The following is a 15908-nucleotide window of genomic DNA, read 5'->3' as shown; positions in this document are numbered from 1 at the left end:
AGTCTTCCTCAGCACAGAATGAGCTTTAACAGGCATCTGTTGAGTGTACTGCACAGAACCACTCAGCTAGTCTGTGGCTCTTAATTTTCACAACTTTACTGCTAGTGGTCAACAGATAGTGTGAGATTCAAGTCAATTAATGGCAGATACAGTTTTAAGTAAATAATGTTTCTTCAATTCAAGGTTTGCTCACATTCATTAGTGCTCATCACATCATATAAAGATGTTTCTATGAGAAGAGTTGGAGACAAAACAAGAGGGAGAGGACATGGAAGGACAAGAAGAAAGGGGAGTGATTGGGTGCGCCCCCGTTGGTAGTGACGGCACTGGAGATGGTGGAGGCTGAGGTGGAGGCTGAGGTGGTGACGTTGGTGATGTTTGTGTTGTTGCTGACTGAGTTTGGAGACAAGAGCGTCCCCAGAGTCTGAGTCAGGAAGGTCCTGAAGCGGCTCAGTCTTGTGAAGACCATCGGTGGTTCTGCTCGTGTTTGATTGGTGGAGTTGTTTTCAACTGATAAGACGACCGCCTGGAACCAAGAGCCGTCTTGCTTACACATCAATGGTCCACCAGAGTCACCCTGAACAAACAGATACCAGTGCTGTTATCAGGTTTTCGACTTATATCAACAAATGGTGCATAATAATAGTAACTAGGTCCTCATTCACCTGCTCCAGTGTGAAAGATCCCACACAAATACTGTCACTCGTTGAAGCATTGCCACAGTCAACCACTGAGGTCTGGAACCCCTGCAGGACTTGTTCTTCTAAAGTGGAGAAAAATAACAAAACTGTGATGTCTAAGTAACATTATTTTATCTGAAGATGTAGAGTGATGCAAAGAGGTGTCATTACTGCCACTGTTCTGTGGACTCACCCCCTCCTCGCCCGGAGCTCCAGCCAGCAGCCCAGCACGCCAAGCCCTCGGCGAAGGTCCGTCCGTTGTCCAGGCAGATGGGCTGGATGTAGTTGGACAGGGTGGGTTGGGCTGACAGATGCAGCACGGCAACATTGGACCCAGTCAAGTTGCTCAGAGTGATATTTGTCACATTCAGTGTCACCTCAAAGGGGTTGGAGCCATTCTGCCTCAAACGGCCCAACACAACAGTCCACTCAGACGGTACAGGGGAACTGTGGAGATTTAATGAAGTGAATTAGATGGTGTTGATTTAAAAATGAATGTCCAGATGTGAGTCACCTCAATAGCTGTAAGACCTGAATGCTACCAGTTACAGGTTATCAAGTGAACAGTGAAGTCTAGTTAAAATACCATCACCCCAGGTGTCTCACCTTGAGAAACAGTCAGCGTTGCTTAGCACAGAGTCCACGCCCACCAGAGTCCCACCACACACATGACTCCCATTCTTCTGTAAACTAGCCATCCACGGCCACACACCAGCTGTTGCCACCGAGCTTCCTCCAACAATACGAGAATTCAGCGGGGCTTGTCCACAGACCACCGCTGTAGAGAAAAGCCAAAGGTAGACACGATGAGACTTATTTTTAAAGACAGCATGCCTCTCCACTGCAGATCCAGGCCAGACACAGAACTTTAATTCAAGTTTCCAAAGCTTTCACAGAGGTTTGCACAGACATCTGGGATACATGTGATACACGTATACAGTTGCAATCAAAATTATTCAACCCCCACTGCAAATAAGGTTTATTTGCAAAATGTACAAATTAGCAAAGGTTTGCAATAAACAAATCAAGCAAGAGCAACTTAGATAGCTCAACACAACTAATATTACAAGTGGTTTCTCCAAATTCAACACAAAATGCCACTTTTAATGACCACTGCAGTGTCAGAATTATTCAACCCCATGAATAGAATTCCTCATGAGAGTACATATTTGGAAATCAGGTGTGATTTGAAGCTCCCCTGATGCAACCAATCAAGGTCTTTATTATTTGCATCAGGTGTGCTTGAGCTAGAACACCTCAAATACCTAGACTGTTGATGGTGATGTTGTATTGCATGTTGGAAATGAGAATTGTCAAGAGAATTGTCCAAAAAATTCAGAGAAGAGATTATTGACTTACATAAACAAGGAAAAGGTTATAAAAAGATAGCAAGGGCACTGAATGTTCCTAGAATTACAGTTGGAAGCATAGTTCGCAAGTTTAAAGTGAAAGGAACAGTGGCTACACTACCTGGACGTGGCAGAAAGAAGAAGTTATCAATGGCTGCTACCAGAGTCCTGAGGAGGCAGGTGGTTAAAAATCCTCGACTGACTGCGAAAGACCTGCAGCAAGACTTGGTGGCAGCAGGGACTGAGGTTTCAGTGTCCACAGTAAGGCGCACACTAAATGTTGAAGGGCTCCATGCCCGAATTCCAAGACGTACACCACTACTGACCCAAAGGCACAAGAAAAGTCGGCTCCAATTTGCTCAACACTATATTGAAAAGCCAAAAAGGTTTTGGGATTCTGTTCTGTGGAGCGATGAAACAAAACTGGAACTTTTCGGGCCTATGGATCAGCGGTATGTCTGGAGGAGGAAGAATGAAGCATATGCAGAAAAGAACACCCTGCCTACAGTGAAGCATGGTGGTGGCTCAGTGATGCTCTGGGGCTGTTTTGCTTCCTCTGGCACTGGAAACCTGCAGCGTGTAGAGGGCAAGATGGATTCAATCAAGTATCAGGAAATCCTGGGAGAAAATGTCATGCTGTCTGTGAGGAAGCTGAAGCTTGGACGTCATTGGACCTTCCAACAGGACAATGATCCCAAGCATACCTCAAAGTCCACCAAGGCTTGGTTTCAGAAGAAGTCCTGGAAGATATTAGAGTGGCCATCACAGTCGCCTGACTTGAACCCCATTGAAAATCTGTGGTGGGATTTGAAAAAGGCGGTTGCAGCACGCAAACCCAAGAACATTAGTGAACTGGAGGCCTTTGCCCATGAGGAATGGGCTAAGATTCCCCAGGAACGCTGCCAGAAGCTGGTGTCTGGCTATGCATCACGTTTGCAGCAGGTCATAACAGCAAAAGGGTGCTCTACTAAGTATTAAAGTTGCTTATCATTAAGGGGTTGAATAATTTTGACAATGCAGTGGTCATTAAAAATGATATTTTTGTGTTGAATTTGGAGAAACCACTTGTAATATTAGTTGTGTTGAGCTATCTAAGTTGCTCTTGCTTGATTTGTTAACTGTACATCAGCTTCAATAGAAAGCTGGGATTACGAAGCAGAAAACAGTCTGGACATGACAGACACTCACGTCTGGGTGTGGTGGTTGGAGGGAGGGTGGTGGTGGTTGTAAGGGGTGGCTGCACCTGCACCTGCCAGCCTCCTGAATGTGACTCCTGCAACTGTCTCTGCTTTGAGATCAGGATCAAGTAGAAGACGAGGGTGGAGGAGTCCATCCATCCCACATATCATCAGTGACATGGCTTCATCAGAGGGTTTACAGTGGAGCGGTAACAAAGAGAGTCTTATGGTTCATTATTATCATATGGCACTGCCTTTGTAATTTTAATTTTATGTGTGTGATGTTTTACTTGAAAAGAGAAAAACGCTCTCAAATAGTTAGACTCTAAATGAAAATCCAACCTTGTTCACCAAAGTTGTCTTAAATGTTTAGAAAATGTAGGTCATTTTATACAATCTGTTTTTTTTGTAAGTTTTATTAAATTGTGAAATATTTTAAATTGGATGAGCTGGAGTTATTCGACTGTCGTGTCGTCAGCAAACATCAGAAGTGTATTTCTTTAATTAGAAATTAGATTTTAACTGCTTTTCGTATATTTGCAGTATTAGAAAAAGTCAGTGGATCAAAGATTGAAAGCTCGTTCAGTACTTTCATGTTACAGAACATTTTTATTCCCCTGTGAATAAGAAAAAAATTAAAACCAACATTCATCCATTACAGAGCAGCAAATACTGTTTAGTATTTAACAATAAGTGCATTTTTACTTCAGAGAGTAATTTATATCGCCATTTTCTGACAATATGAGGTAGACAATGGACAGGCTGGTCATTGACCTCCAAAATATCTTCTTCACATCCAGCTGCCAAAGTTAAAGGACAGCATTAATTAATCAATCAACTGTGGGGTAATGAAGACATTGTGTGGCCTCATTTAACTCTGTCCTGAAAATGACTTAAACAAGAATTTAGTAAGTGCATTAAGTACAGAACAATTAACAGTGCAAAGATTTGACACATTTTGTCTCTGTAGTGATTTTAAATCATCATAGTAGCAACATTTTTCCAGTGCATCTTCATTTTCACACCCTTCAAATTAATTCCAGCTTGTTGACACATTATAGCAGAGCAGCAGTAAAAGGGGTTACTGACCTTCACAGTTAAAAAAACATTAAATAAACAATTTGTCTCCCTCTTTTGTCTTTTGATTTTGTGCACACGTCGTTCATAATCCCGAATCTCATATTACACGTAAAATTACATCAAAAACACCCTCTATACTCTAACTTCTATCAAGTTCGAAGTGCACAGTGAGTCAGTTTGAGTACTTAAAATAGTATACACGCTAAAAACAATTATTGACTATGCAGCTTCTCATGCTGCGTGAAATAAAAAAATAAAAAAAACGGTTCAGAAAGTATTAGTAAAACCATTGTTTTTGCAGCGTCAGTAGAGTTCCCAACCTTGCAATAAAGATGTTGGATAACGACTCGCTCTAAATTTCACAACTTTGCTGCTAGTGGTCAACAGATAGTGGGACAATCAAGTCAATTAATGACAGATACAGTTTTAAGTAAATAATGTTCCTTGGATTCAAGATTTGCTCACATTCATTTGTGCTCATCACATCATGTAAATCATGTAAAGATGTTTCTATGAGAAGAGCTGGAGACAAGACAAGAGGAAGAGGACATGGAAGAACAAGAAGAAAGGGGGGTGATTGGGTGCGCCCCCAGTGGTAGTGGAGTTGGTGGTGGTGACGTTTGTGTCGGCTGAGTTTGGAGACAAGAGCGTCCCCAGAGTCTGAGTCAGGAAGCTTGTGAAGCGGCTCAGTCTTGTGAAGACCATCGGTGGGTCTGCTCGTGTTTGATTGGTGGAGTTGTTTGCAATTGATAGGACGACCGCCTGGAACCAAGAGCCGTCTTGCTGACACATCAACGGTCCACCAGAGTCACCCTGAACAAACAGATACCAATGCTGTTATCAGGTTTTCGACTTAGACAAAATACCACCAACAAAGTCCGGCAATCCCAGTTGCAGTTGAAGATCATGTGATAGTATTAAAAGCTCCAGATCAGTAACTACGACGTATCAACAAATGTTGCATAATAATAGTAACCAGGTCCTCATTCACCTGCTCCAGTGTGAAAGATCCCACACAAATACGGTCACTCATTGAAGCATTGCCACAGTCAACCACTGAGGTCTGGATCTCCTGCAGGACTTGTTCTTCTAAAGTGGAGAAAAATAACAAAACTGTGACGTCTAAATAACATTGTTTTATCTGAAGATGTAGAGTGATGCAAAGAGGTGGCATTACTGCCACTGTTCTGTGTACTCACCCCCTCCTCGCCCGGCGCTCCAGCCAGCAGCCCAGCACGTCAAGCCCACAGCAAAGGTCCGTCCGTTGTCCAAGCAGATGGGCTGGATGTAGTTGGACAGGGTGGGTTGGGTTGACAGATGCAGCACGGCAACATTGGACCCAGTCAAGTTGCTCAGAGTGATATTTGTCACATTCAGTGTCACCTCAAAGGGGTTGGAGCCATTCTGCCTCAAACGGCCCAACACAACCGTCCACTCAGATGGTACAGGAGAACTGTGGAGATTTAATGAAGTGAATTAGATGGTGCTGATTTAAAAATGAATGTTCAGATGTTAAGTCACCTCAACAGCTGTAAGACCTGAATGCTACCAGTTACTGGTCATCATGTAAACAGTGAAGTCAAGTTAAAATACCATCACCCCATGTGTCTCACCTTGAGAAACAGTCGGCATTGCTGAGCACAGAGTCCACGCCCACCAGAGTCCCACCACACACATGACTCCCATTCTTCTGTAAACTAGCCATCCACGGCCACACGCCAGCTGTTGCCACCGAGCTTCCTCCCATAATACGAGAATTCAGCGGGGCTTGTCCACAGAACACCGCTGCAGAGAAAAGCCAAAGGTAGACACGATGAGACTTATTTTTAAAGACAGCATGCCTCTCCATCACTGCAGATCCAGGTCAGACACACAACTTTAATTCAAGTTTCCAAAGCTTTCACAGAGGTTTGCACAGACATCTGGGATACATGTGATACACGTATACATCAGCTTAAATAGAAAGCTGGGATTATGAAGCAGAAAACAGTCTGGACATGACAGACACTCACGTTCGGGTGTGGGGGTTGGAGGGGGTGGCAGGCCTGGACAGGTGACGCTGAGGTCACTATCTGTCCCAGTGGATGTGAAGGTGATGAAGCCCGGCCGGTTGCTGCTGATTTGGCTGTTAATCCACGCTTCATACTGAGACACTCTGGAGTAGACTCCTGGGAAGTTAGGCTGTGCACAACCAACTCCAAAACTCACGACTCCTGCCTGAATCCAGAGATTGTTCTGCTTGATCACAAGTGGACCTCCTGAATCTCCCTTTAAGACCAGAAACATTTAGTTGTAGAGTTGCTGAGGAAGAAGGAATCTTTACAGGAGGTGAAACTATGACACAAACATAGGTAAAAATGATCACCTGACAGGAGTCCCTCCCTCCTTCACGTAACCCAGCACACACCATGTTGGCAGTGATTGCGCCCACTCCATAGTTACAGTTACACCGTCTGTTTCCCACAATTGGCACGTTCACCTCCATTAGGTTTTGTGGGGAAGGAAGGGGAACTAAGATCACACAAACATGATAAACACACAGCCCATTAAAGATAAAACCAGTAACAACTGGTCCACCAATAATGCCACCACCTTCATTCTGGCAGGTCAGACAAACAGTAAATTCAAGTAACAACAAGACATCACTGATCTTCTGATGCTACTTATGCTCTTTTGAATCTTTACAGTGTCAACACATAAAAGGTTCCTCACCATCTTTAACTACATAGGAATTGTGTCTTCTTTCAACATAAATATAATCTGGTTTCTTTATGACCCACCTCCACTTCCAATATTGCCCCAGCCGGTGACCCAACTGTTAATTCCATCGTTGAAGATGCTGTCTGTGGCTGCCAGGCAGACAGGCACAATGAAAGTGGTGAAAGTCACCGGTGAGGAGAGCTGCAGTAGGGCAACGTCGTTGTCATTTGTTTGGCTGTTGTAGTTGGGATGCCTGATAATCCGTGTTAGCGACCGAACCACCTCGTTGGGGTTGGGTCCCTCTTGACTCTGACGACCCAGATACACAAGCAGGTTGTTTGTGGAGGAACTAAAGGTCGCAAAAGAAACTGAAATGACTCATCTGTTTTCTCAATTCAGTGATTTGTGCCCCGTGGCGACATGTAATTGTATTTCATGGCTTGATGGTATCTACTCACCCTGGGAAGCAGTGAGCAGCGGTCAGCACCCATCGATCGTTAATGAGGGTTCCTCCACAGAAGTGACGTCCCGAAAAGTGCAGATCGGCCTGCCATGGCCAGGTGCCTTCAGGGGCCGCCTGTCCTCCAACTATCCTGGTGTTGAGCGTTGCCCGACCGCAGACTGAAGAGTACCATTAAAACACACATTGAGCAACAGTCTCTACTGGCTGAAGACACAGTGAGGAGAAGTTGAACTAATCTCAGTCAAGAAATGCTTTTACTTGTTTTCTTAAGGCTGACTCTGGAGTTGTCAGAAAATAGAATCAAACTGTACACCTTTCTGCTCAACAGAAACCCCCAATTATGTATTAAAATTGTCACAAGGAAGGAAGTTAATAATTATGCATGGAAACTTACCAGATAGCTGAGACACTGACTCTGAAAAAAGAAAGCAAGAAAGGGTTGGTACAACAAACATGTATCTATGTACTGTTGCCTGTTTACTTTCCGTAATGCTTTGACAAAAGAAGGAGGTGTTTAAACATTAACTGTGTCATTTATTACCACAGTCCGCATTTCGTTTTTTTTTTTTTTTAACAGCTACATTTTACACATAAACTGATAAGCAGAGTGTATTGGAGTCCTCATTCCCACAATTATTATTCCATCGTTCACCAGAAAATATTCTTTTGTGGAAGGGTTAAATAAAAACTGGTTTGATGTGTAAATCAGGGGTTAAATTATTTTAAGAAAAACTGTATGTTGCTCATAGAGGCTAACTAAAATGGAAAAAAAAAGATTTACACCAATAATGCCACAGTTAAATGTTTACATTAACAAAACCAAAACTGACTAACTATATCCGACATATTATTAGCATCTTATAAGCATCAACTTGTGTTATAACTATAAACGTAATTTCCGACACCTGAAGCAGTGGAGCATTAAAGGCCATTTAAAAACATTTCTTTTCACCAGCATCAACCATTTAATCTCACAACGGTCTCAACAATAGACCGTTAATCTGAATATACAGTATGCCAACAAAATGTTTAGTTAAATTCTAAATCTATCAGATTTTTTCTATGTGACATTATTACGCATTAAATAGAGGTTTGTAATAATTATTTCGCATAGCTGCTTTCCAAACCTAATTAGTAATTGGTAATTACTAAATGTCTTTAGTCCTCAGGACAAATTAATCAACAGGTCCTGTCCAAAGCAGTTCTCATCAGTCCGTCTCTCTGTACAGTATTTTCAAGCGCTCTTACCTTGAATCAGAAGAATCAGCACAGCGAACACACGGATCACTTTGTAGAAAGCCATAATTGTAAGTGCATCTGATCAGATCTGTTCTGTTCTGGCATAAATAATGTTCTGTCCCCTCCCTTTCTCTCAAACACACCTCTCTCTAGCTCACTGACAGTCACCTGTCCAAACACACGCCCAAAGAGCTCACAGCATAAACGCTTTCTGTTCTTGTATCTGTTTTTGTATAAAACATGAAGCGATCTGTTTCATTTCAGATGGAAACATTCAACATTGTACTTTGTTATGACACCTATAGTAAGCAGTAACTTTCTTTTTTAGAATCATTAATGATCACTTTTACATATCAAAACCTATAAGGATTAAAGTATCTTCTCTCTGGGCTCTTTGCCTAGTTGCACCTCGTTGAGCCTGTTCTCCCACTTCCTCAAAGAAAATATTCCCATCAAAATGTTTCACGTGGTTTCCTTGTAATAACTGGCAGAGGGCCAAATAGGGCAATTACCCAATGACTAGTTGTACATTTTGCAGATTTACTGGCAGTAAAAAAACTCGTACTATGATGCCACTTTAATGGAGAATGTTCATGATGTTGGTAGTTTTAGACTAAAATTCTTCTTTCTCTGCATATATTCAAACCACGTGGGGTTCTAACAGTTCATTCAATGCTTCAGTGTCCTTGTTTATATACAAATGTCAGTTTATTAGGATGTGTTTTTCCAGTTCCAGAAACAAGCAGTGATTGGCATGTTTTTTTAATTAAAGCTCCAAAACATTAAGTCAGTGGTTCAGGTGACTAGCACCAACACCACCACAGACTCCCTGGATACAGCAAAAGCTGATGGCTTAAACAGTCAGATTATCATCCTCACCGGGCAACATTCCTGCACTGTCTTGGGGAATTTGACACTCTGTGACTGCTGCCGTTTTCTGTCGGACATCTTTTTGTACACCTTGCAGGTATACAAAACTGGGCTTGCAATCCAATAAAGAAGCTAAAGATAAACAATATTCTAGTACGGCAACATAAAATTGTGTTTACAGTAATTACAGAACAATTAACAATGTAAAGATCTGACACATTTTGTCTTTGTAGTGATTTTAAATCTTCACAATAACAACATTTTCCAATGCATCTTCATTTTCACACCTTTCAAATTAATTCCAGCTTGTTGACACATTATAGCAGAGCAGCAGTAAAAAGGCCTCACGGGGACTGTTCTTCACAGTTAAAAACAATAAAGAATCAGTCTTCCTCAGCACAGAATGAGCTTTAACAGGCATCTGTTGAGTGTACTGCACAGAACCACTCAGCTAGCCTGTGGCTCTTAATTTTCACAACTCTACTGCTAGTGGTCAACATATAGTGAAATTCTTCTTCTTTAACTGCTGGTCCTGTAAAGGGTTGCAGGGTGGGGCTTGATCACAGGCGCTGGAGCTTATTCCAGCTGTCATCAGGCGAGAGGTGCCCATGGATTCAAACCTGAAACCTTCTTGCTGTGAGACACCACACCACTGTTCCACCCCCATAGTGAAATTTAATGTCTAATAAAATGAACAAAAATGTAGAATCCCCGAATACCTGATTTAATCCTTCCACCACAATGTCACAACTCTGCTGCAAGTGGTCAACAGATAGTGGGTCAGTTAATGGCATTTGTGCTCATCACATGTAAATCATGTAAATATGTTTCTATGAGAAGAGTTGGAGACAAGACAAGAGGAAGAGGACATGGAAGAACAAGAAGAAAAGGGAGTGATTGGGTGCGCCCCCGTTGGTAGTGACAGCACTTGAGTTGGTGGAGGCTGGGGTGGTGATGTTGGTGATGTTTGTGTTGTTGCTGACTGAGTTTGGAGACAAGAGGGTCCCCAGAGTCTGAGTCAGGAAGGTCGTGAAGCGGCTCAGTCTTGTGAAGACCATCGGTGGGTCTGCTCGTGTTTGTCTGGTGGAGTTGTTTTCAACTGATAAGACGACCGCCTGGAACCAAGAGCCGTCTTGCTTACACATCAATGGTCCACCAGAGTCGCCCTGAACAAACAGACAAAAGGTGTTCGACAAAAGTCCACCAAAGTCAGGTAAACCCAGTCGGAGTTGACGATCATGCGATAGTATTAAAAGCTCCAGATGAGTAACTATGACGTATCAACAAATGTTGCATAATAACAGTAACCAGGTCCTCATTCACCTGCTCCAGTGTGAAAGATCCCACACAAATACTGTCACTCATTGAAGCATTGCCACAGTCAACCACTGACGTCTGGAACCCCTGCAGGACTTGTTCTTCTAAAGTGGAGAAAAATAAGAAAACTGTGACATCTAAATAACATTGTTTTATCTGAAGATGTAGAGTGATGCAAAGAGGTGGCATTACTGCCACTGTTCTGTGGATTCACCATCTCCTCGCCCGGAGCTCCAGCCAGCAGCCCAGCACGCCAAGCCCTCGGCGAAGGTCCGTCCGTTGTCCAGGCAGATGGGCTGGATGTAGTTGGACAGGGTGGGTTGGGCTGACAGATGCAGCACGGCAACATTGGACCCAGTCAGGTTGCTCATAGTGATATTTGTCACATTCAGTGTCACCTCAAAGGGGTTGGAGCCATTCTGCTTCAAACGGCCCAACACAACGGTCCACTCAGATGCTACAGGGGAACTGTGGAGATTAAATGAAGTGAATTAGATGCTGTTGATTTAGAAATTAATGACCAGATATTGAGTCACCTCAACAGCTCTAAGACCTGAATACTACCAGTTACTGGTTATCATGTAAACAGTGAAGTCTAGTTAAAGTACCATCACCCCAGGTGTCTCACCTTGAGAAACAGTCAGCATTGCTCAGCACAGAGTCCACGCCCACCAGAGTCCCACCACACACATGACTCCCATTCTTCTGTAAACTAGCCATCCATGGCCACATGCCATCTGTTGCCACCGAGCTTCCTCCAACAATACGAGAATTCAGCGGGGCTTGTCCACAGACCACCGCTGTAGAGAAAAGCCAAAGGTAGACACGATGAGACTTATTTTTAAAGATGCCTCTCTATCACTGCAGATCCAGGTCAGACACACAACTTTAATTCAAGCTTCTAAATGTGCCAGGCTGAATTTCAGGGAGGTTTACACAGAAATCTGGGATACATGTGATACATGTATACAGCTTCAATAGAAAGCTGGGATTATGAAGCTGAAAATAGTCTGGACATGACAGACACTCACGTCTGGGTGTGGTGGTTGTAGTGGTTGTTGTAGTGGTGGTGGTGGTTGGAGGGACTGTGGTGGTGGTTGGAGGGAGGGTGGTGGTGTTTGTAAGGGGCGGCAGGCCTGTACAGGTAACGCTGAGGTCACTATCTGTCCCAGTGGATGTGAAGGTGATGAAGCCCGGCTGGTTGCTGCTGATTTGGCTGTTAATCCACGCTTCATACTGGGACACTTTGGCGTAGACTCCTGGGAAGTTAGGCTCTGCACAACCATATCCAAAACTCACGATTCCTGCCTGAACCCAGCGATTGTTCTGCTTGATCACAAGTGGACCTCCTGAATCTCCCTTCAAGACCAGAAACATTTAGTTGTAGAGTTGCTGAGGAAGAAGGAATCTTTACAGGAGGTGAAACTATGACACAAACATAGGTAAAAATGATCACCTGGCAGGAGTCCTTCCCTCCTTCACGTAACCCAGCACACACCATGTTGGCAGTGATTGAGCCCACTCCATAGTCGCAGTTACACTGTCTGTTTCCCACAATTGGCACGTTCACCTCCATTAGGTTTTGTGGGGAAGGAAGGGAAACTAAGATCACACAAATATGATAAACACACAGCCCATTAAAGATAAAACCAGTAACAACTGGTTCACCAATAATGCCACCACCTTCAATCTGGCAGGTCAGACAAACACTGAATTCAAGTATCAACAAGACATCACTGATCTTCTGAGGCTGCTTATGCTCTTTTGAATCTTTACAGTGTCAACACATAAAAGGGCCCTCATCATCTTTAACTTACATAAGAATTTTGTTGCTCTTAACAGTTAACAGTCTTCTTTCAACATAAATATAATCTGGTTTCTTTATGACCCACCGTCACTTCCAATATCTCCCCAGCCGGTGACCCAGGTGTTGACTCCAGCGTAGAAGGTGCTGTCTGTGGCTGCCAGGCAGACAGGCACAATGTAGGTGGTGAAAGTCACTGGTGAGGAGAGCTCCAGTAGGGTGATGTCGTTTTCACTTGTTTCGCTGTTGTAGCTGGGATGATTGATAATCCGTGTTACGGACCGAACCACCTCGTTGGGGTTGGATCCCTCTTGACTCTGACGACCCAGATACACACGTAGGTTGCTTGTGGAGGAACTAAAGGCCACAAAAGAAACTAAAATGACTCATTTGTTTTCTCAGTTCAGTGATTTGTGCCCCGTGGTGACATGTACCTTTATATCTTTAATCCTGGTTATTGGTCTGGCTATGTGGCATGATGGTATCTACTCACCTTGGGAAGCAATGAGCAGCGCTGAGCACCCATTGATTGTTAATGAGGGATCCTCCACAGAAGTGACTCCCCCACTCGTGCAGATCGGCCTGCCATGGCCAGCTGCCTTCAGGGGCCGCCTGTCCACCAACTATCCTGGTGTTGAGCGTTGCCTGACCGCAGACTGAAGAGTACCATTAAAACACACATTGAGCAACTGTCTCTCAGGACTACAAACTTCTGGCTGAAGACACAATGAGGAGAAGTTAAACTAATCTCAGTCAGTGGTTTGTCAAGAACTGCTTTTACTTGTTTTCTTAAGGCCATGTCTCTGGAGTTGTCAGAAAGTATGAACAGAATCAAACTGCACATTTCTGCTCTACAGAAAGAAACAATCCCAAACATAATTATGTGTTAAAAAAGTCTCAGCAGAAAGGAAATGAATAATTATGCATGGAAATCTAACTTACCAGATAGCTGTGACGCTGACTCTGAAAAAAAAAAAGAAAACAATAAAGGGTTGGTACAACAAACGTGTATTTATAACTACTTTTGTTTGTCCACGTTCTCCAATAAGAGCAGGATGAAAACTACACTTACTGAAATTCGGAAAGTATTAGGAGTACAGAAAGTTCTGTATTTTCTTTTATAGCAGAGCTGACATCTCATTCCTGTCTTAAACATTAATTGTGTTGTTTTTTATTGCGACAATCATTCAAGTTCAACAGCCATTTTACACACCAAGGAAGGTATAGAGGTGAACCAGCAACAGGGTCATTGATGGCCAGTGCTCATTGTGTGGTCCAATCCAACAGACGAGCTACTGTAGCTCATATGACTGAGGATGTTAATGCTGGTTCTGATAGAAAGGAGTCAGGACACAGTGTATCACAGTTTGTTTTGGGTGGGGCACGTAGCTGCAGACCAGTCAGGGTGCTCACATTCACCCCTGTCCAAGGCCAATAGCACCTTTATTGGGCACATGAGCATCACAACTGGACCATGGAGCAATGGAAGAAGGTGTCCTGGTCTGATGAATCATGTATTCCTTTACTTCACATGGATGGTTGTTGGCATATGTGATGCCTAGCTAGGGAACATGAGGCATCAGGATACAAGGAACACTCCGAGCAGTTGTCATGGGCTTGTACATGGTCTGTGACCATGTTAAGGTGGTGGTCCGTAACATCCACGTAAATGCTAGGCGCCATTGTAATGTTTAAGACCATTACATCGTAACAAGATCGTCAGTCTTGTTCACTTCACTGGCTGATGTCTTTAATGTGGCTGATGTTTATAGTGTAGTGTGTATCAGACATTTTCAGATCTCGTAATTTATAGTATCCTACAAGTTACAAATACATAAAATTGCAAGTTGAAAGATTATTACAATTGTACAATTATTAAAAGTATCTTATAAAAGCTGAAGTGTAGTTACATTATGAAGACATTATTTCACCATTAGTAAACCATTTAGTCTTACAACTACTTTTACTTTGAACATATGCCACTAAATGTTTAGTTAAATTAGAGTCTTGTAAAATCACACAGCTACAGTGCAACATGCAGTGATTATTCCACATAGCTGCCTCCTAAACCTAATTACTCTTTAATGTTTTTTAGCCTTCAAAATAATCAACAGGTCCTGTCCAAAGCAGTCCTCATCAGTCTGTCTCTCTGTACAGTATTTTCAAGCGCTCTTACCTTGTATTAGGAGAATCAGCACAGCAAACACATGAACCACTTTGTAGAAAGCCATAATTGTAAGTCCATCTGAACAGGTCTGTTCCAGCACAAGTAATGTCTTGTCCCCTCCCTTTCTCTCAAACACACCTCTCTCTGCCCTTATTGACAAAAGCTAATACACCCAAAAGCACCGTTGGTTATAAAACTGCTGCTCACACCTCATGTCACCAATGATTGGACTTGATTGTTCATGCTTTCTTTGTGTAGTATTTATTTTTGCAATATTCATTGATGGTGTTTTGATTCAGCCAGAGATTCACCAAGCCTTGCAAATCAAAATTAATTATTACAAGTTAAACCAACCATAACTTTTACACATGAAAATCTATTCATGGGTTTCATCAGGTCCCTTTCCACAGGTGTTTTAATCAAGCACCATGCAGTCTACATTCATAATCTAGGTGCTTGATTTTAAACACCTGTGGAAAGGGACCTGGTGAAACCCATGAATTACAAGTTAAACCATCTTCTCTTTGGACTCTCAGCCCAATTGCGTCCAGTTGGGCCAGTTCTCCCACTTCTCCCACTTCAACCAAAGAAAATATTCCCATCAAAATGTTTCACGTTGTCTCCTTGTCATAACTGTCAGGGAGTCAAATAGAGGGCAATTATCCAGTGACTAGTTGTACATTTTGAAGATTTACTGGCAGTAAAAAAACATCATACGAGGGTGCCACTTGTAATGGAGAATGTTAATAATGTTGGTAGTTTTAGACTAAAATGCTTCTTTCTCTGCATATATTCAAACCACGTGGGTTTCTAACAGTTCATTCAATGCGTCAGTGTCCTTGTTTATATACAAATATCAGTTCACTGGGATGCGTTTTTCCAGTTCCAGAAACAAGCAGCAATGCTTTTTTTTTATTAAAGCTTCAGGTGACTAGCACCAACACCACCACAGACTCCCTATATACAGCAAAAGCAATGGCTTAAACAATCAGATTATCCTCCTCACCTGCCAGCATTCCTGCATTGTCTTCGGGAATTCGACACTCTGTGACTGCTGCCAT

At 42.8% G+C, this 15908-nt stretch overlaps 2 protein-coding genes across 2 annotated transcripts; both read right to left on the bottom strand.

Annotated features, from left to right (window-relative positions):
* Positions 1–3792: 3792 nt before the first annotated feature.
* Positions 3793–9178, bottom strand: LOC311506825 (polyserase-2-like). Its single transcript, XM_084570922.1, has 10 exons — positions 8699–9178; positions 7845–7865; positions 7446–7608; positions 7068–7336; positions 6653–6798; positions 6300–6555; positions 5901–6072; positions 5487–5740; positions 5279–5376; positions 3793–5100 (listed from the first exon to the last, which is right to left on the bottom strand). Exons 1-10 carry the CDS (start codon positions 8751–8753, stop codon positions 4798–4800), a joined length of 1737 nt encoding a protein of 578 aa, XP_084427048.1. The 5' UTR covers positions 8754–9178; the 3' UTR covers positions 3793–4797.
* A 2266-nt stretch (positions 9179–11444) lies between these two features.
* LOC311506175 (serine protease 33-like) lies at positions 11445–15908 on the bottom strand (the record flags this gene model as incomplete). Its single annotated transcript, XM_084570053.1, has 6 exons — positions 11445–11676; positions 11908–12235; positions 12333–12478; positions 12769–13037; positions 13174–13336; positions 15854–15908. 6 exons carry the CDS (start codon positions 15906–15908, stop codon positions 11501–11503), a joined length of 1137 nt encoding a protein of 378 aa, XP_084426179.1. The 3' UTR covers positions 11445–11500.

Source organism: Chelon labrosus (genome assembly GCF_963514085.1).
Source record: "Chelon labrosus genome assembly, chromosome: 21".
Lineage (NCBI taxonomy): Eukaryota > Metazoa > Chordata > Actinopteri > Mugiliformes > Mugilidae > Chelon > Chelon labrosus.
Note: the sequence above shows the minus strand (reverse complement) of the source record. Positions and strands in the feature narration are given on the sequence as shown.

What these genes read in the sequence shown, in the direction of transcription:
- LOC311506825 (XM_084570922.1), bottom strand. Translation starts at nt 8,753, where the DNA reads ATGGCTTTCTACAAAGTGATCCGTGTGTTCGCTGTGCTGATTCTTCTG. An exon ending in GAGGGAGGGACTCCTGTCAG is followed by an intron (nt 6,556 to 6,652) that starts GTGATCATTTTT and finishes CTGGTCTTAAAG; the next exon opens with GGAGATTCAGGAGGTCCACT. An exon ending in AATGCCGACTGTTTCTCAAG is followed by an intron (nt 5,741 to 5,900) that starts GTGAGACACATG and finishes AAATCTCCACAG; the next exon opens with TTCTCCTGTACCATCTGAGT.